The sequence below is a fragment of the Neophocaena asiaeorientalis genome, unplaced genomic scaffold (genome assembly GCF_003031525.2).
Source record: "Neophocaena asiaeorientalis asiaeorientalis breed wild unplaced genomic scaffold, Neophocaena_asiaeorientalis_V1.1 scaffold235, whole genome shotgun sequence".
Taxonomy (NCBI): domain Eukaryota; kingdom Metazoa; phylum Chordata; class Mammalia; order Artiodactyla; family Phocoenidae; genus Neophocaena; species Neophocaena asiaeorientalis.
In genome coordinates, this window is record NW_020173206.1 from 888,066 (window position 1) to 909,172 (window position 21,107).

General features: G+C 43.6%; 1 protein-coding gene across 1 annotated transcript; it reads right to left on the minus strand.

The window, feature by feature from the left end:
• Nucleotides 1–865: 865 nt before the first annotated feature.
• Nucleotides 866–15,542, minus strand: VDAC1 (voltage dependent anion channel 1). Its single transcript, XM_024744972.1, has 8 exons — nt 15,470–15,542; nt 14,906–14,955; nt 14,076–14,228; nt 13,929–13,981; nt 8,250–8,477; nt 4,506–4,656; nt 2,774–2,831; nt 866–1,820 (listed from the first exon to the last, which is right to left on the minus strand). The coding sequence occupies exons 1-8, from the start codon at nt 15,534–15,536 to the stop codon at nt 1,729–1,731; spliced, it is 852 nt and encodes a 283-aa protein (XP_024600740.1). The 5' UTR covers nt 15,537–15,542; the 3' UTR covers nt 866–1,728.
• Between the last annotated feature and the right edge of the window lie 5,565 nt (nt 15,543–21,107).

Genomic DNA, 21,107 nt, shown 5'->3' on the forward strand with positions numbered 1-21,107 from the left:
GTTGAGGGTCCGCCTGCCGATGCAAGGGACACGGGTTCGTGCCCCGGTCCGGGAGGATCCCACATGCCGTGGAGCAGCTAGGCCCGTGAGCCATGGCCGCTGGGCCTGCACGTCCGGAGCCTGTGCTCCGCAACGGGAGAGGCCACAACAGTGAGAGGCCTGCGTACTGCAAAAAAAAAAAAAGTTCTTATCCCAAGAAAAAAACAATTCTGTACAGTGATGGATATTAACTGGGCTTATTGTAGTGATCATTTCACAATATATACAAACATCAAATCATTATGTTGTACACCTGAAACTAATATAATGTTATAGGCCAATTACATCTTAATTTTAAAAACAAATTTTTAAAAATTTATAAAGGTGTTTGGGCTCTTCTGGAGGATATTTGAAGTAGGGAAGGATTTGACAGTGAAATTTTTCTGTTCCAGCTCTGAAGATGGAGGACATCACATGGCAAGGAATGCAGGTGGCCTCTATTTGCTGAAAGTGGCCCCTAGCTGATGGCCAGCAAGGAAATAGAAACCACTATCTTACAACTAAAGGTAACTGAATTCTGCCACAACCATATGAGCCTGGAAGAGGACCCCAAACTTCAGATGAGAACACAGTCCAGCTGACATCCTAATTTCAGCATTGTGAGAAACTTAAGAGAGCCCAGGCACCCGGTGCTTGGACTTCAGACAGACAGACCTGTGAAATAATTAAGTGTTGTTTTAAGCCACTAAATTTGTGGTAATTGTTATGCAGCAACAGAAAACTAAAAATATCACACACACACAGCCACACCAAGGGGCCAAAGAACAAGACCAAAGCTATGTCCTGTTTATTTACACTCCTATTAATAAAGACAACAAGAGAAGGATAAGGTTTCAATATTTTATTCAAGTTTTATTTTAAGTGATGTTAATTACAGCATTTGAAGGGGAGGAACTAATTCCACACAAAATGGAAGACCCTAAAATGTACCCATTAAACTGCTAAAAAATAAACTGAGTGGCGAGAATAAAACAGAAGTTCAATTTAGATTCTGAGTGTTGTCACCATGTGATATTACAGTCACAGAGACTCTTCCCAGCTTGCAGCTGGAGCTCTTAGAAGCTATTTCATACTCTGGTGCAAGGGCAAAAAAACACAACATGAGAAAAAACACAGTTAAGTCCTGAATTATTGGCTTCATCACATCCACCTTCTCCACCCCAAAATGGCACAAAAGAAACAGCTACCACGCCCTGCAGACTACTTTTGGTGTAAAAGAGGTGATGGATTGGGGTGGAAAAAGTCCCTGCCTAAAAAAGTCCCTTTCAGATGAGTTTGTATACACCATCAAAGAGTCTCTCCTCAATCAGGGTAGGAAACCAAGGTTCAATTCTCAGGAAGTCACAATTTCATTCATTTACTCAATACGAATTTACAAATTACAAAGTGCCTGCAAATTATCAACTTCCACTTGCAGCCATTTCTAGGTAAAAAAGGAACCTGACATCTCTAGAGGGGCCAGCAAGCTCCCCCTCAAGTCTACAGCTGAAAGGACCTTTTTTGAAATTGGGTTTCTTCTGTACCTCTGAAAGGGTAACACCCTAAAGCTGAATCATCTTTAACCTGGAAGTCTAACATGATATTTAGCGATACTCGCATCCCAGACATACAACATTAAAAGGTACACTAAATTCTGAAGGTAGCTATGCTGCAAAATAGTTTAAAATTAAACGATTGTACAGTATTCATTTATGCTTGAAACTCCAGTCCTAGACCAAGCTTGTGGCCACCAGCGTTGACATTCTTGCCATCCAGCAGAGCTGACAGTGTCAGTTTGATACCTGCAGGGGGAGAAGTCAGGGAGAGGAAGGGAGGAGAGAGGGAGGAAAGAAAAGAGAAGAAAGGTTAGCAAATGGAGGATGGCTGAAGCACACTGGTGACACCACACCAGATTCAGAACCTGTTCCAGCTGAGTGTGATCAGCAGGGGCAAAACCACAGGCCCTTGAATCCCTGTTACTCAGCGCCATCCGACTAATGACTGGGTAGCTGACGATGAGCTTGTGCAACAATAATGACGACTCCATAGCTCACCCAAATCCACTTTCCTTCATCCTCTCATCATCCCCGCTACAAAATCCATGCAGAAAACTTCTTTAGCAAAAGCCCCTTGAAATGAGACCCCAACCACGAATCAGACTCCACAGTCTTACACTCCCAATCACAGCATGCACACAAATGCAAACACACACACACACGACTAAATGCTATTTTCTCTAGAACAGCTTGATTCTGCCATCATGTGACCTTAGATTTCCAGTGTTCAAAGCCCCAGTCTGACCAAACTAACCCCAAGGGGGTATTATTTCCTGTAGCTGTAACATACTATGGACTAGCCTAGCTAACTGTACAGAGGAAACCTACAAACCAGTTTCACAATGGGGATGACTTATAGGCTGGTTTTAAGAACCTGCTGGAAAAAAAAAAAAAAAAAAAAAAAGAACCTGCTGGAAATAAGTATCAAGCATTAGGCACACACTGGGAAAAAGAATGGAAGAAAATAACCAAAAATGTAATACATGTTAGCCTTGGCCTTTTTCCTCCTACGTACTACTTCTCCTATTCGCCAACCGTTTTATAATGACTCTGCACTCCTTTACAGTCAACTATAAAACTTTATATACACTCATTTACAATGTACTACACAGTCATTTTACAAGCAATAACATAAAGCAGCAAACCAGCACCACATCTTTTTTAAGACAAAGAACTAATTTCACACAACGAACACATACCTGGCTTTAGGGTCTGAGTATATCCTAACCCTATCAGGCTGGAGTTGTTCACTTTAGCCTAGTCAAGGAAAAGATAAGAGAGTGAAAATGTTAAGTACTTCACATTTCTGTCTCCAAACTGAATAAGAGCTTTTTAATCAACCAACTCTGGACTTCAGTATCAAATTCTCTTTTTTCATGACCACTTTGTTTATAGGATTCATTAAATTCAATATGAAATATATCAAATTTAGGAACTAGGTCTCAGAAGGGTAACGCAAAGAAACAACACAATTTTCAAGTAAAAGAAAGTTATTATTTACATTTGATTCCTTACAGTATGTGTGCCCAATTCCATTTATACATAGTAGGTCTGTATTTTTAAGTTATAACAGGTGAGGACACCTTCATTTATGGCCAGAGACATAAAAGACTTTCTTGTATTTGTTGGGATAAAGAAAAACAGACCAAATGTCAGATGGGGTTTTAAAGCGTTTTTTTAAACAGCAGAACATTGTTCAAATTTTTTCTTCATGAAAAAGAGAAGCAAAAATCAAAAAAATTTGGCACTGACAAGCCTGAATTTTTGGAGCAAAACAATAACCTAGACAATCACTTAAATGTCAGCACTTACTGAATGCTGATTAATAAATTAATCAATAAAGCAGCTGAGTCGATAATAATTTCGCCCTTATTCTTCTGCCTGAGTTGTAGGGAAATCTGGGCCTCTCCCTGGCCCCTTTCTGGGGAAGTAAGGAGAGGTCAGGAGCAGAGCAAGCTCACGCTGTGAGAACACCTGGCGAAAGCCAGAGCTACCAGGGTGTGTGTCTTCCTGCTCACATGCTGCTTTTAGACGCAGCATCTCCCACAGGAGAAAACAGGAAGGTAGGCCTCCAGGCAGTCAGTGCCCCATCTAGATGTTCCATTTTGCCCATGCCCTCCAAATAATAAGGCCCCTTTTCCTTTGTTTTAAAGTGCCTAACATTAAGGAAGCCAAATTCAGTTCCTATTTCAGGAGACTTAAAATAGGCTGTCTGTAAATTACACAAGTCAGCCCAGAAACCATCCTGCAACATGAGATTTCCTCATTCCACCCCAAAAAGGATACAGCCGGCAGTGCCCTGTGACAACAGAGATGAGCTCAACAAGATTTAACGCAAAAACTGTGCAGCAACGCAAGGGTCCGTTAGCTATGCTACAGGGTCTGCAAGATAAGATGCCAACCACCCAATGCCAGGGCCTGATTTCTTAATATGCAGTACAGGAGCTGGGCAAGAGAATGAAAACTGAGGGGGAAAGGAACATTTAAAACCTTCAGGTTCAAGGTAACCCCCTTTACAGTCTGCAGCATGGACCAGGGACTGGTTAGAGAAGGAGGTTCCATAGCAAGGCAGTCTGGGTCAAACACAAACCCCAGCACTTACCACCTGCCTGCCCTTGGGCAAGTTACTCAACCACTCTAAGCTTTCAGTTCCTCATTTGTGAAAACATGGATGGGATAATTAAAAAAAAAAAAAAGCACCTATCTCAAATGGGTTGTATAAGAATTAAATACAGTAATCCACATATAATGGTCTCCATACAGTGCCTGGCAGCCATAGTAAATACCATTACTATGATCGTTTTACTCATTGTGAACCCTTTCACAGTGAGAAAATCTCTAGTCAAAGCATGGAATTCCATCAATCCAAAAGGATTCCAACCTAAGGGTCAGGGTAAGGTCTCAGAGATACATGATTGCACAGGTACCCACCGAGAAGCAGGCGTCAGGGTCGATCTGGTACTTGGCTGCTATTCCGAAGCGAGTGTTACTGTTTCCTGCTGTCCAGGCCAGATTAACAGCAGTCTCCAACTTCTTATTCACCTTCTGATAAATGGAGCCACCAAACTCTGTCCCGTCATTTCTGCAAATAAGCACAGCACAGATGCCAAGCAGCCCAGGAAGGCGACCTGAACTGGGCAGAGCTGACCAAGTCTAACAGAGGACAAGCATGTTGTAAATGGATTCAACTGATCACAAAACAGGCACCAAATTACGGCAAGCCTGATAGGAATGGCACAGACACCAGGGTCAGGAAGGTTCAGAGGAAGGGAAAGGCTATCTCAGCCATCACTGGGAACACCCAGAGGCAGCTCAGTCAACTACTCAGGTTGCATGGAACTTGAAGTTTGCTTCTACATTAATCTTTAAAATAAAAGCAGTAACTAGGGCACTGGGATTCTGGATTCTGAGTGATTTCTTTCTTCTGCTGCTAAGGTTATTACTTTTATAAATGCTCTACTATAAAAATGGAAAGAGAGAACAAAGCCAGAAATGGCAAGAAAGTCTGGGCCACTCATGTTCCTCAGAAGGCAGCTTATAACCCTTAGCACCAGCACCCTTAGCACCCTTAGCTGCATCCACTGCTGAGGGTGCACAGCCAGAACTGACCCAGGCCCTAGGAGGAACAGCAATTACAAGAGAGCTTAACCTATTATTCAGACTTGTTGGCCTATGCATACTATTGGCCCATGCTGCAACATCTATGGTCCTGGTGAGATTTGAAAAGGAGCAACTTGCTACATTACAAGATGTTTCTGTCTTTCAAAAATGGAATGAAACCCAGCAAGCCAAACTCCTTCCTCTCTTCCAAACACACCGTACTGACCGCAGCCTCTGGGAATATCCCCTTCCCCACTCTAACATTTTTAACATAAAAATACAACGTCAGGGGACTTCCCTGGTGGCGCAGTGGTTAAGAATCCACTTGCCAATGCAGGGGACACGGGTTTGAGCCTTGGTCCAGGAAGATCCCACATGCCACGGAGCAACTAAGCCCATGCGCCACAACTACTGAGCCTGCACTCTAGAGCCCGTGAGCCACAACTACTGAGCCCGTGTGCCACAACTACTGAAGCCCACGCACCTAGAGCCCGTGCTGCACAACAAGAGAAGCCACCGCAATGAGAAGCATGCGCACCGCAACAAAGAGTGGCCCCCGCTCACCGCAACTAGAGAAAGGCAGCGTGCAGCAACGAAGATCCAACGCAGCAAAAAATAAACAAATAAAACAAAGAAATTTTAAAAAAATACAATGTCAAAGTTCTGCCTCATCATTTTGGGTGTCTCCAGTGGAAATAGCACTGGAAACTATTAAGGGAGGTCCCATACGCTTTGGAATCCAGCAAAGAGCTTAGAACTCACTAACCCATGAATAAATTGTTGCTGTTTCATTGCAAACTCTGCTCTTCACTAATATACTCTCCCTAAAGTAGATGCTCATTAAATACATTCTAAATTCTTAAGTTTTCCCTGAAATTCAGCCAGACAGACACTGTGCTTCCAGAAAGTACAGGAAGAGCATAGACACCACCCGATTCACAGAGAATCCTGACTTCTTCAGAAAGTCTTGAGCATGCTACAAAACAGCAGCTTGTCAAAAATAATAGATTTTAACTCAAATGGGGAAATTTCCTTGGGCTTAAATGTGTTTAAACATTAGATTTTTCAATACATTCTAAAACCAGCAACACTGCCTTCCTGTACTGAACTCTTAAAACCACAAAGGAACTCGTTGTAAAAAAATCATCTGGGGGCTTCCCTGGTGGCGCAGTGGTTGAGAGTCCGCCTGCCGATGCAGGGGATACAGGTCTGTGCCCCGGTCCGGGAAGATCTCACATGCCGCGGAGCAGCTGGGCCCATGAGCCATGGCCGCTGAGCCTGTGCGTCCGGAGCCTGTGCTCCGCAACAGGAGAGGCCACAACAGTGAGAGGCCCGCGTACCGCAAAAAAACAAAAACAAACGAACAAACAAACAAAAATCATCTAGGGCTTCCTGGTGGTGTAGTGGTTAAGAATCCACCTGCCGATGCAGGGGACACAGGTTTGAGTCCTGGTCCAGGATTTGTTTAAAAAAAGCCATCTAGGGCTTCCCTGGTGGCGCAGTGGTTGAGAGTCCACCTGCCGATGCAGGGAACACGGGTTCGTGCCCCGGTCCAGGAAGATCCCACATGCCGTGGAGTGGCTGGGCCCGTGACCCATGGCCGCTGAGCCTGCACGTCCAGAGCCTGTGCCCCGCAACGGGAGAGGCCACAACAGTGAGAGGCCCGCGTACCGCCAAAACAAAAACAAAAACCAAAACAAAAAAGCCATCTACATGAAGCACACAGAACACCTGTTACACACCTGGGCCTCTGCAAGACCAGGGCAACCCAGATTAGCTGTGTCAGCTGTTTCCATGCCAGTTCCAAAAATAAACCATGTCCACTTATTAAAAATCTTGAAACTCAGGTTAGTAAAACCTAAAAGTCATTGCTGTTCCTGGAACTGGTGCAAGTTCCCAATTTCAAACCAAGGAAGCACTTTCCATGTGAGCCAAAATTTTCAATTAAAAAACACTTCTGGGCTTCCCTGGTGGCGCAGTGGTTGAGAGTCCGCAAACACTTCTATGCATGTGATATTTTTCCTATGGCTTTTTTGCATGTTAAATTTACCTTTTTTAAATTTTTGACCTTTTTCAGTAAACATTTCTATGAATTTTAATACAAAGACTCCTGTATCCAGGATACAGAACAGTCCCACTACCAAACTTCCCTGTGCCACCCCTTCAAAGTGATACCCTCCCTGTTCCCCTCCCCCAACCACTGGGCTGTCCATCTCCATAGTTTTCTTGTGATTTTTTTAGTTTTAAAAGACTCCAATTTTATTAATTTATTATATTAATGTATTATATTAATTTATTAATTATAAAAATTCCTCAAAATTTTTTATTACGGAAATGTCACTAGTTTAGACCCAAATACCATTTACTTGTCTCTAAATTTTAGAAGTCACTTTAGTGACCTCTAGTGGAAAGAGAGAAATTTGGTAAATTTGTACCCAACTTGCACCATGCATTAGTTCTTCATGTCTACAAAGATTTCATGGATGAAATCTGTTTCCCTTAAATCTAAATCAGCACTCTGCTTCAACCCTCAAGTTTGATTACAAAGGGCTCTCTCTAACCTACCCTGTAATTTCCTCTTCCCTTCATGATACTGTCCAGTTAATAAACTTTTAAATGTTCTGCCATGCAGAGAAGACACTCAGTATTTAACTGAGATAATCAACTCCTAATTTGGCTCCCATGCCTACATTTCATTAAAGCACTGCAAGCTGGTCCTCAGGCAGTATACAGAGAAAGAGAGCTACACCTCCCCACCCCCATTTTGTTAACTAAAATGAAAGGCCCTCCAACGTCCACAAAGCTGCAGGGAAGGAACACTCCTGTGGACTGACATCATGCCCTTGCTGTAAGTGATCAGCCATTCTGTGTGTACCAGGGACAACATTTACTGTTCACAGAACAGTAAGAAACTACATCACTTCAGGAAACGGGTAGGTGGGAAACAAGAACAATACTAGCAGGCCATTTGGCTCATCTGATTCCAACAAACTCACTTGCCAGTGATTAAAAATTAAGCTTAGAAAAAAATCGTGGTAAACAATCCCCCGACTGCACACACTCACATACACTTACACATTAGTGTGAAGCTGGAACTCATCAGTCTTGTAGCCAACTGCAAAGTTGCTCTGGGTCACTCGAGACTTTGCGGTCTCAAAATTCATCTGGTAGCCCGCCAGCCAGCCCTCGTAACCCAGCACCAGAGCACCCCGGATGGAAGGCCCGGCAATGTCGAAATCCACGTCACAGCCCAGGTTGATATGTTCCCGCTTGTACCCGGTCTTGATTTTAGCATTTTTTTTCCTGGAGGAAAAGAAATTGTATTGAAATCAGAAGCTCACTCATCTTGCAACAAGCATGCCAAGAGACACAAATTTAAAAAAATAATAATCCCCGTTTGAATACGAGGGTAGGAAGGCAAAGCCAGGGCCCCAGATCTCCCTTAAGCAACTTCTGTGCCACAATGGGCAGAACACAACCTCTCTTCAACTGGAATCCAGAATAATGAAGAAACACCACCATAACGAAGCGAGAACACAGGCAAGAAAAGCTGGAAAAAGAAGCGCTAAGTAATTTTTACTATCCTCTCCCTGTGCTTAATACAGTGGCCTACACAGGCATGCATTATGCAGAGCACCACCATGTAATCATGAAACAGATGCATCTTTGCCATTTTCCAAGTCTGTGGAAAAGATACATCTGTCATGAAGGCAGCTATCTAAACAGCAGCTTTTAATGAGATGGTCATCTTCTTACTTTGTGGCTCACTTAGTAAAGAAACATATACTAATTCCCTTCTAAGTAAATACAACAGTTAGACAGCTTTTAATTCAGTATCTATGAGATCCCAATGAATATATATTTCAGAGAACTGGATAGTGAGGTAGAACCTGGGGCCCTGCAGTCACAGGGGGCCAGGAAGCCCTGGTGGACTGGACAAGATCCCAGGTCTAGTCTGCTGATCCCAGATTTGCGTATACGGCCAGATAGTGCCTCCCTTGACTATTATTCAAGACCCAGCATTTCTCAGGAAAGGCAGGTGAGTCATGTCACCTGCAAATATATTATCACAATGACTTTTACCAAAAGTCAGCATTAGAGACAAGATCACATCTATCAAATAAAATTTTGACTATTTTCACCTGATTGTTTCTGTCATTCAACTGCAAAATGGACATCTTCCACAGCGAGAAACATTCTCAGCAGAGACCACAGGAGTAAACCAGATATGCTTCAAGGTTCAAGGACCACACAGCCCTGTCCAGCCCAGCTTCATTCACACTGAGATTAAAGCTTCATCCCCAGCACCCAAACTGGGGGCCCTAAACACCATTCCCTCCTAAAAGGAACCAGCACTCCTCAGAAAATTGCAGATTACAGGTTGGGGCAGGAAAGGTGCAAGATGAGCTTGAAGCATCTATCAAAGCTATCAAAGACTTTGAGGTTGGGGCAAAAGGACTTGAGAGCTAAGATGAAGAGGCTCCCACAGGGACTTCCCTGGTGGCCCAGCGGTTAAGACTCCATGCTCCCAATGCAGGGGGCCCAGGTTCGATCCCTGTTCAGGGAACTAGATCCCACATGCCACAACTAAGAGCCTGCATGCCGCAACTAAAAGATCCCGCATGCCGCAACTAAAAGATCCCGCGTGCTGCAACTGAGACCCAGCGCAGCCAAATAATTAAATATGTAAATATATTTTAAAAAAAAAAACAGGCTCCCAAGGGCTTCAAATATGAGACAATATCAGCATCAAGAATAATATCAGCAGCGACTGAAGTACATCAAATGTTTAAATCTATGAACTCATAATGACACTCAAGACACACACACACTGGTCATCTTTAGAGACTAAAGAATCAATTTGTTATTTTGAAAAGGGTAAATAAGAAAGGAATCAAACATGTATCCCACCTTTCCTATACTAACTATATCTCAAAATAACCAAAGATTTGATAAGTTTCTCTTTATAGAAATATTCCAGCTTAAAAATGAAGAAAGAGGGCTTCCCTGGTGGCGCAGTGGTTGAGAGTAAATCAATTTGTTATTTTGAAAAGGGTAAATAAGAAAGGAATCAAACATGTATCCCACCTTTCCTATACTAACTATATCTCAAAATAACCAAAGATTTGATAAGTTTCTCTTTATAGAAATATTCCAGCTTAAAAATGAAGAAAGAAAGATAAAGGTGGAATTATCACCAATTTGTAACCCCTTATGAGTAGATCATGAATGGCACTAACATACAAAGACAAAACCAGGCCTTCTGTGTGCCTCCCTATGGAAGCAGATTTCAGCACCCCCCAAAACGGAATCTAAATGTGATGAAGCCTCCAGACTTAGCAATTCACAGGAAATGTGGGGGACAGGGGAACAAGTTAAACAACACCACAGAATGCAAACAGCAAAATTTACTCTATATATAATTCTAGAAGACAAATGATCTAGTTTTAACAAATAAACTGCAAGGGGAAAAAAAACAGAAGAAGAACCTAAAAACTAAGATTTAGGAGCCATATGAAGCAATTTTTACAATTTTGCATGGACAATTTTTGATTCTCTAAAAAATTTTCATTAAATCATGTAAATTTGAAGAGACTAGGCTTGACAATATTAAGAAATTATGATTAATTTTCACAATGTAATGATACTGTGGCTATGCTTTTTTTAAAAGGAAACTTATTTAAAGATACATATGAAAATATGTACAGATGAAAGTATGTGATATCTGTTATTTACTTCAAAATAATCTGAGGGTGGGAGGGGTTGATTATGGATGTATAAATAAAACATGATTGGCCATGGGTTGATAATTATTAAAGCTGAGTGATGAGAATATGATGAAGGTATAATATGCTTTTCCGTATTCGTTTGCATGTTTGAAATTTTCCATAATAAAAAATTTAAAGATTAAACACTCCAAGTTCCAATGAGTCAGAATTTCAGAGGTCATAGGTGAAAATAAAGTTAACACCCTTCCCTAGTGACAATGAAACTTACAACTTCTGTTCAAGGTGCTTCTGTACATTTTTGCAAGCTTTGAAGGAAAGGAGTGACAATCAAACTAACTCTCAATAAGAAAAACTTAAAATAAACCTATTTTGGTCTGCCGGCTCTTTAGAGGAAGAAACCTGGGTTACGACCAAGTATCCAGTTGGCACCAAGCAGGGTAGGATGATTGATGAAAAAAACAGCTGCTCAGAGGCTGACATTTAGAAAGAAGGGGAAATCAAGACATGTAAAAATTAGGCATCTTTTAACCACTGGGTAAAATGCTGCTGCTGACACAAAATGTGACACCTGTACCAGGGCCTCTGACCAGTGGTGTGCACAAGCCACACTAGACACTTACACAGCGCCTCCACATGCCACCCCACTGGATTCTGGCCAGAGGCACCAGGTCCCCAGGGAAAGGCACTGGTGGGGCAGTGACTAGGTTTCTCTCCAGGCTTGGCTCTAAGGCAGCATTCTATGCCTTTGGAGCTTTTCCTCTTTCAAATATTATTGGGATTTTTTAAAGCTATTTAAATAATGGTGCTAATTTGACAGTACCTGAGAGAGGTATACTCTTAATCTGTGGTTAACAAGCTGGCTTTATCTGTGGTAAGTACTCAGTGTGGGTGCCAGTCCCCTGATGAGGTCTGTCTGCAGCTTCATCCAAATGTGGTATATGCTTACCTCTTTAAAGGAAGCCAGGATACTTTCCCAGGCTGTACCCCTCAGACACTTTGGAAAGTCAGCTTTCATTTCCAATCTCCACCGAGTCATCAAAACTTTCCTCAAATACCCAGTAGCAATGAGTACATCTTGTACCCACAGTCTTAGTTTCTAAACACCATTCTTCAATAAAAGGAACAAAGGCTCCTCAGAGAAATAGCTGATAGTAGGACTAGGGAAGAACAAGTACACTTTCTGAAGAAGTGCTCCAAAAAAATGACAGGGGCTTGTCAAAAGCACACAGGATGTCAACTTGAAGGCTCCCAATGGCCATATCTGGGACAATATGAGTAACAAAATATAGTAATGGATTACAATCCATAGAATAAAATAAATGTCCAAGAATCCATACTGATACAGATAACTGATCAAATAAATAAAAGGTGGAGAAGAAAGAGCTCTTCCTTTCAGTAAAATCCCAATTAATAAATGTAGAAGGAATGATGGGAATAGAAATTCACCATTTGGGGGACTTCCCTGGTGGCGCAGAGGTTAACAATCCGCCTGCCAAGGCAGCGGACACGGGTTTGAGCCCTGGTCCAGGAAGATCCCACATGCCACAGAGCAACTAAGCTTGTGCACCACAACTACTGAGCCTGCACCCTAGAGCCCGTGATCCACAACTACGGAGCCCGCGTGCCACAACTACTGAAGGCCACGTGCTGCAACTACTGAAGCCCACGCACCTAGAGCCCATGCTCTGCAACAAAAGAAGCCACCTCAATAAGCCCCCTGACTCGTTGCAACTAGAGAAAGCCTGCGTGCAGCAACAAAGACCCAACACGGCCAAAAATAAATAAATAACATATAAAAAAAAGTTAAAAAGAAAAAAAGAAAGAAATTCACCATTTGCCAAACACAGTTGTTGCAGGCAAGAATCACCAATGGATGCGAATATTTGTGAGTCAAAGTATAAAAATTAGAATATTTGCATGGTCCCAAAGCATCTCCCCACAAGATACTTGTTAATTATAAAGAGAAAAAAAGTAACTTTACAGAGAAATCTGGCAAACGCCACTTTAATCAAGCGACCAAAGTAACGTCACCAGTAATGAGGCACATTGATATATACCCGCTGATGTCATGCACCAAGATGGACAGAACACAACATCCTATCTACAGCTATCAAAAATAAATAACCTGAAAAAATAAATAAATAAATAACCTGAGTTTAAACATGAGAAAACATCAGACAAATCCAAATCAAGGATTCTACAAAATAACTGGCCAATCATCTTTGAAAGTGTCAGAGTCATGAAAAACAAAGACTTAAAGATGGTTGAGATGGTAAATTTTATGTGTATTTTACCACAAATTTTATTTTTGGCCATACCACACAGCATGCAGGATCTTCCCCGACCAGGGATTGAACCTGTACCCCCTGCACTGGGAGCGTGCAGTTTTAACCACTGGACTGACTGCCAGGGAAGTCCCCACAATTTTTAAAAACTCAAAAAACTATGAAATGAAATTCAATACATGCCCTTGGCCTTGTCATCAGTGTGCAAAACAACCTTCCCAAGGCCTAGGAGACCTACTGCTCTGAATGGAAAAAAACAAGAGTGTGTTCTAGAAGAGACTGATTCCCTCTAGCCACTTTGAAAAGCACGAGGAGCTGAGGCAGATCAACATGTCCTCTTGCCTCCTGATGTGCCCAATAACCAGCAAGCCTAATCTGTCTGTGACTGGAGGGCCTAAAGCAGGAAAGTGCAGTCTCAGGAGCCACCCTGCAATTCAGCCCACACACTCTCAGTGTCCCTAAGTAGGAAGCTAGGGAAGAGGCCCTCCAGCGTGAAAAATGGGGCTGGCAACAGTGACCAACAGCCCTTGCTTCCAAACACTGCCTGCTGCCCTAGAGCCTTGGCCACTTACATTGTGAGCAGCCTCACTCACATGGAATGGAGCATTACTGGACCAGAAATCCTACAGCCTCCACAGCGGAGGCCAGGAGAACAACAACAAACAGCACAGAATGAATCTTAAATCTTACTATGAAACACCACTAAAGGTCCTTATGGAGAAAACAGATGATATTCTTACCCAGTGTTTGGTGAGAAGGATGAATCGAAGGTCAGCTTCAGGCCACGTGCAAGCTGAACAGAAAAGAAATTCACCCACAGGTTTAGTCACAAGACAGGCAGCCGATGTCACTTAATAAAACTGTGTCTTTTCACAAGTGACCATTACCTGATCTTCCACGGTAATCTCCGTGCCTAGTGTGTTGTCAGTGTTCCATTTCTCCGTAAACGTCAGACCATATTCGGTCCATCTGTACTTGGTTTCCAGACTACCCGTCACTTTGGTGGTCTCGGTGTTGGCGGAACCTGAGCTTGTAAATTCCTTTAAAGAAGAGAGTCACAGCCTGCATGCCAGCACTTCATTCTGCATCGCTCCACCCCTAAATGCACTGTACTTTCCTTTATGCAAGAGGTGAGACCCTGAATGTGTGGGTGCAAAAGCTCATTCTATAATTCAGTTAGATATTTGAAGTACAGATGGAGTCTGCTAATTAAAGGAATCTTTCAGGGAATTCTTTATCAGGAGAAAGATTCCTTCCTCCCCTGTAACTCTTTAGTCTGGACAGGAAGGCAATTCTCCTTCTGTCCTACCTCCAGGCTCGTACAGAGAAAAAGCTTTGAGCTAAAGCTGACATTGCAGTAATTCTACCCAAAACTTCCTCCTTCCAACAATTCACAATCTAAAAGGGATTACTAAGATTTGGGGTTTTTTTTCAATAATTATGTGGTATGGAACACAGGTCAATTTTGAAATAAGAAACATGAGGAAAAATAAAATTGAGGCCTGCCCCATATTCCTATGAGTATTAACAGCTACTGAATTGGGGACCTAGTCACATGGCTCCCCTGGACGACCCATGCCACAGAGGATGCAATGAATGTGACAACCACAAGCTGCCACAATCAGAAAAGTCCCTTTGTTTGCCACCCAGATGGAAGTTATTGATTATTTATTGATCTACAATAAATATCCATGCTCCATATAGGCAGACAACTTACCAGTCCATTCTCAGATTTTGTTTTCAAATCAAGTTTTATTAAGCCAAACCCTAAAGAAAGAACATGGTAACTGTTAATAGGTTAAATAACTAACTCAAGAGCAGCATCTCTGCCTCCCTTAGGTTGTTTAAAAATGAGATGGGTGCAGAGGGCACCGGTCTCCACTGCTGCCTGCCTCTCTGTGTGTGGAGCCCGGCTGCCATGGAACAGTGGCAGGCAGAACAGACACAGGCCCCACCTGCACTCCCAGTGGAGTCTGAGAAAAGGGTGCATGACAGCGTGAGCACATGCCTAAAGACGAGCTCCAAATTTAGAAGCCGCACTCCACTGCAGCAGCATCCACAGACCTGCTCCCGCCTAGGAGAAGAAACAAGAATGTCCACTTGTCTGCAGCAATTCACAAGCCTACCCGTACGGGGTGCACAACCAAAACTGCTTCACTAGCCATAGTGACATGACGTTTCTGAGAGCTGACTGACCCAAGTCTCTCAAACTGTAATGGGTAAAATACCAAACATGCCAACCCAGTTTCTGAGCTGAAAGGCCACTCCATGCAACACTCACCATAGCCCTTGGTAAAGACATCCCTGGCAGATTTGCCAAGATCAGCATACGTGGGAGGCACAGCCATCTTCTGCTATAATAAAAGAACCACCAGAATAAACACATTGGTAAGTTTTCCACCAATAAAAATCATCAGCACTGAGTTCCACATACCTTATTCCCCCAGGTGTGGACAAAGAAGACTGTGCTATCTCCTGCTTCTATCTGTGGCCAGAGCTTGAAACACCGAGTAAGTTTTTATTGACAGCAGACCAGCCTGACTTTGGACCTCTTCTCCTAGGCATCCCCAGAACTGAGCACAGGCCCAGAGTATGGTAGGAGTCAGTCAATATTTTCTAAATGAATTCATTGGCAAAGACACAGTCCCATAAGCCAGCTACTTTACTGAACTGCAGGACTCTTGCCAATAAAACATATCTTCTTACAAAATATCAACTGCTAGGACATTAAATACATGGCAACGTATTTTCTATACAGTTCTGATTTCATCCATTCAACAAATATTTATGGAGTACCTACTATGTGTCAGAATGGACCCAACTTTTCACAAAACCTTTGCTACGGGAACCCACTTTTAGAGTATCATATTCCTCATAGAGAAAACAGTAAAACCTACCTACCTGACTAGGCAATTCTTCACATGGAAGGAAATGCAACCACATCCCCCCCAAATTTAATTCAAATAAACATCTATTCAGCTTCAATGTGACTTGACTTTTAAAACCAACTATCAAAGTACTACTTGGGATTGATGCACATCACTAAGTCAGTCAACAAGCATTTATTAAACACCTCGCTGTTCAAGGAAGGCAAGAACTTCAAATAGTCCTTGCCCTAAGGACCACACTGCGCTGCTGGGAGGCTCTGCACTGATACATTATGTACACAGAATTAAAACCCTAATCCAGATGGCACACACTCTGTGCTCCACCCAGGAGGAGAGGGGAATGCGAGAAAGCACCATCTTCTGCATCTTCTCCATCTCCAAAATTGTTAGCCTCAGCCAGAAATTCAATTAACCCAAGGATGGTTCCATCCATTTTAAATACAGCATACCTAAATTACCAACCTGCATACACCTCACCCAAAGTCACATATAAATGTATTCGCACAAATTAACACCCACATGGCATATTCCTGGTTAAATGGGAACCCAATGAAAAGTGGTGCAAGTGATCTCAGGGGAACAATATCACACCTGGAAGTTGCATCCTGACCAAAGCCTCAACTTCAAAGACATTGCAGGGAGCCCAAAAAACCAATGAGTATAATGTTAAAAAACTATAAACTTGCACAATTTTAAATTATAAAACTGTGGTCCTGGTCCTATTTTGCTTTTTTCAGAGGTTTTGCTAATTCTGTCCCAGCTCCCTTCTGTGTCAGAGCAGAGAGGAGCAGCCCAGTGAGCTGTTTACGCGCTCCTATTTTTGTTGCTGTTGTTATTGTATTTCTCACACATGATCAGGCCAGAACCATGGGCAACTCAGTCCCCATTAGGATCAGGGCATAAAGAACACGGTGGAAGACCCATTTCAGGCTGCTCCCACTGGCTCTTTCAAGGCTCTCTCCCCTCTCCCCTTCCACCCCAAATGAACCCCATAGGCACACCCACCCCAGGGACAAACCAGGAAACCATCCTCCAGGTCCTCCAGAAAACACCCTCTGCCTTAGGCACACGCCCCAGCCACAGATGGGCCTGGGCCCCTCCCAGGAGAAGCAATGAAACAACCCTGGACTGAAGGCTGAGGTAACAGAGCCCCAAGGAAACGTGCAAAGCAGCTCAGCAAAGGGTCCAGAACATTCTCCACACACACACCAATTGCTAACAGTAATCAGTGGACAGAACACCCCTTTTCAGTGCTGTCCCCTTCCCAGTTGGGCCACAAACTCAGCCCCAGCCGGGTGACAGGGAGAGCAGTCCAGTGGCAATATCTCCGGGTCAGCTAAGACCTCCTGTACCTCAGAGGTCAGGGCCTTCCCGAGTACCCTCCCCTGGCTCCAGAACCCGCCTCACCACACGTGGCACACGTGGCTTTCACGTCTGGACTGGTCCATCCCTCAGGAAAAAGTCAGAACACTCATCATTTAATGCTCCCCAAATGCCCCTGCTTAGCCCTAATCCCCAAAACTGAAAAGCAAAGCCACCTGTCAAAACACACTCCACCCACAGCAAAAATCACCCTAAAGCGGCCACTGAGGAGATTACCATGCAAGGACAGGAGAGGTGGGATGGCAGAGGGAGCTCACATAAGGCCAGGCTCTCCTTGCATCCCCAGCGCAGCAGCGGGCGGGGAAGTGCACAGAAGCCACGAGCTGAGTGGAGCCAAACCCACTCCTGGCCCCGAGGTAACACCCACCAAGGGGGGCAAGACACTGACTCCCCTGCACCAAAGGCTGTGTGGCTGTAGCTTCCCCTTTTGCTTTTCATAGAGTCTTCCTCTTTCCGTACCTCTCGTCTCCTGCTGCACTTATCTGACAGGACTGAAGCAGCTCTGCCTCTCTGAGAAGCCCAGCTTTCCTACAGCTGCAAACAGCACCCAGCACAGTTCTCAGCACCTGCTTCAAAAACAATTTTAATGTAAAAACAATGACTGCCATCCACACTTTCTCAGGCCAGGACTAGATGGGGAGAGAATTCAGCATTCTGCTTTCTCACTTAACACCCTGCCTGTACTGACCTGGAGACTGAACCCTGGTCCTGGCCCCTCCCACCACCTCAATCAGCTCCAAATCACTCCCCATCTGTCTCTGCAGCATGCACCCCACGTGTCTTCAGAAAAGGGAACCCTCATACGCTGTTGGTGAGAATATAAACTGGTATAGCCACTACGGAAAACAGCATGAAGATTCCTCAGAAAATTAAGACTAGAACTATCATATGAGCCAGCAGTTCCACTTCTGGGTATTTATCTAAAGAATATGAAAACACTAATTCGCAAAGACATGTGAACTCCTATGCTCGTCACAGCATTATTTACAATAGCCAAAAAATGGAAAAAAACCTAAGAGACCACCAACAAATGAATGGATAATGAATGGATAATGGATAATACTGGATACTGCGCACGCGTGTGGGCGCACACACGCACACACACACTGGAACACTACTCAGCCATTAAAAAAAAAAAAGATGAAATCTGGCCATTTGTGACAACACGGATGGACCTTGAGGGTATTATGCTAAATGAAATAAATCAGATGGAGAAGACAAATTCCCTGTGATTTCACTCATATATGGAATATAAATAAACAAAAAACAAAATAAATGAACAAACCAAAACAAACACGTAGATACGGAGAACAGAATAGTGGTTACAAGAAAGGAAAAGGAGGGGAGAGGGTGGGAATGGGTAAAGGGATTGATATCGTGATGGATGAAAACTAAATTTTTGGTGGTGAGCACACTGTAGTGCACACAAAAGTAGAAATATAAGGTTGCATACATGAAACACAATGTTATAAACCAATGTTACCTCAATAAAAAAGGGAAAAAAAAGAAGAAACTCAGCTTCTAGAGGCTGAGCATGAAGCAGGGTGTTCTGACAGCACTGTCTAATAAGTATATGCGCAGTAAGCATCAAAGTATTTTTACAGTAGAAAAAAAAAGGAAACAGTATCTGACAATAGGGACTAAGTAAATGACAATGTAACCAGTAGGCAGGAGCTCCCTCTACAGGGAAACTGCGGCACCACCAGGGATGGGGGAGACACACAACTAGCATGCCCCACCGCCACTAGCATGCCCCACCGCCACTAGCATGCCCCACCGCCACGATGGCCTAAGGAGAGCTGAACTCAAGCTGAGGAGACCAACCAAGCGCCTTCAGAAGAGAGTACTGCCACTTCTGACATCAGAACCAAGCACGGACTTTATTAAAAGGGCCTCAGAGAGCCACATTAGAAAGTCTGACACATCTATGTTTGGGCAGCTCACTCAACCAATGGATTCTCAAAAATGTAAATGACAATATCTACTGTTGCATTGGAAAATGATCAATCCCATTCTCCCCAGGTAGGAATACTACGTACAGTACAGCCCCTGAGGAGCCCATTGGTGGGCAGTGCCTAAGTGAACACGCAGTAACTCTAGCGGCAATTCTACTGCTAGGAACACACTCACAGTGGCACCCAAGGCACCCAAAGATGTATATAGGAGGATGCTCACTGCAGGGTTATTTTTAACACAAAACCCAGAAGCAACCTAAATGTCCACCAATAAGGAAACAAATGAATAAAAATTAAGGTGCTTGCAAACTAAGGAATACCATGTGGCAATCAAAAAGAATGAGGTGGATTTCTACGTGGTGGCATAGGAAGCTACTACCTATGATAATAGTTCAATGAAAAGAGCAAGCCACAGAAAATGTATAATCCCATGTGACTGGAGGAAAACCATTTTACATATGCATCTTTATATGTTCCACATTTGTGAATGGATGGAAAAGCATGTGAAAGGGAAGGACATGAGCTAACCTGTAAACTGTGGCTGCCTTGGAGCTGCTTCTAGAAAGGAAAGGGGGTTTAGGAAAGGAGTGAAGTTAAAATAGGATTTTCATTTTTGATTCTACTTAATCACTTGTTTGTGTACTTGATAATTTTTTTTTAAACTAAGGACAGAAAATTTAAAAACCTAACGAATGTGTTCAAAATTAAGCCACGCTGCATTCATGATGCCACAAGTCACATTCCAAAAGGCTACTGCAGCAGAGGTGCCAGAAGGGAAAACCATCAAAGTGTCTATACTGGCTCCAAGAACAGATTCAAATCACACCGAAGTGGCGGGGTTAACAGGTAAGGCCTGTGGGGGGCACATTCTACCCTCAGGTTACCACTGATGGCTTTGGCCACCCTGCCCAGAAGGTAGGAGTAGGGCAGAGCTCCCTAACTTCAGTGTGCATGAGAGTCACCTGAGGCACTTTTTCAAAAGCCTCCTTCCTCCCTCTCAGTCTTTCATTGCCTATCGCACAGGCAGGGCAGCCCTCAGATGCCACTGAGAAGAGTGGGCTGGTTCCCCGCACCAAGCATCCCCCAGCACCCCCACTTTGAAGCGTGTTCTTTTCTCTGCAGAAGCTCCCTCAGAAGGATCCAGGCAGGGGAGCCTTGGTGCTCTCAGAAAGCCAACAACCATTGCAATGGCTGATACAGAGAGCAGGGTGGCCATGGGTCCAAACGGCTGAGTCAGGAACAGTGGAGAGGAAAAGTTTTCTGAACACAGGGAACACCCAGTGGGTCAACAGACAACATTTTTAATGGCAAGGGTATAACTGGGCTAGGACCTAAACATCAAGAGCCACCCTGCCATGGCATTTCTCCACCCATCCGAGTACCCAGGTAGCAGGGCACAGTGACGAATGGAAGGGGCTATGAGCCTGGCAGAGGTTCTAGCTGTGTGACTTTGGACAAGCCACTTATACTCTTAGGGTCTCACTTTGCTCATCTATAAAATGGGGCTAACAATAGTGCCTTGCTACCACTGTTGCTGCAAGGATTAAGTAAGGAAAACAGAGCATGCAGAAATGTCTGACACACAGTGAGTACTCAATAAATGGTAGTGTAACCACAATCCATTAATCTGGAGATTTTTTGTTTCCCCCTCCAGATCCACCTTCCTCCTCCGTCCTGCTCTATGCCCCAAGAG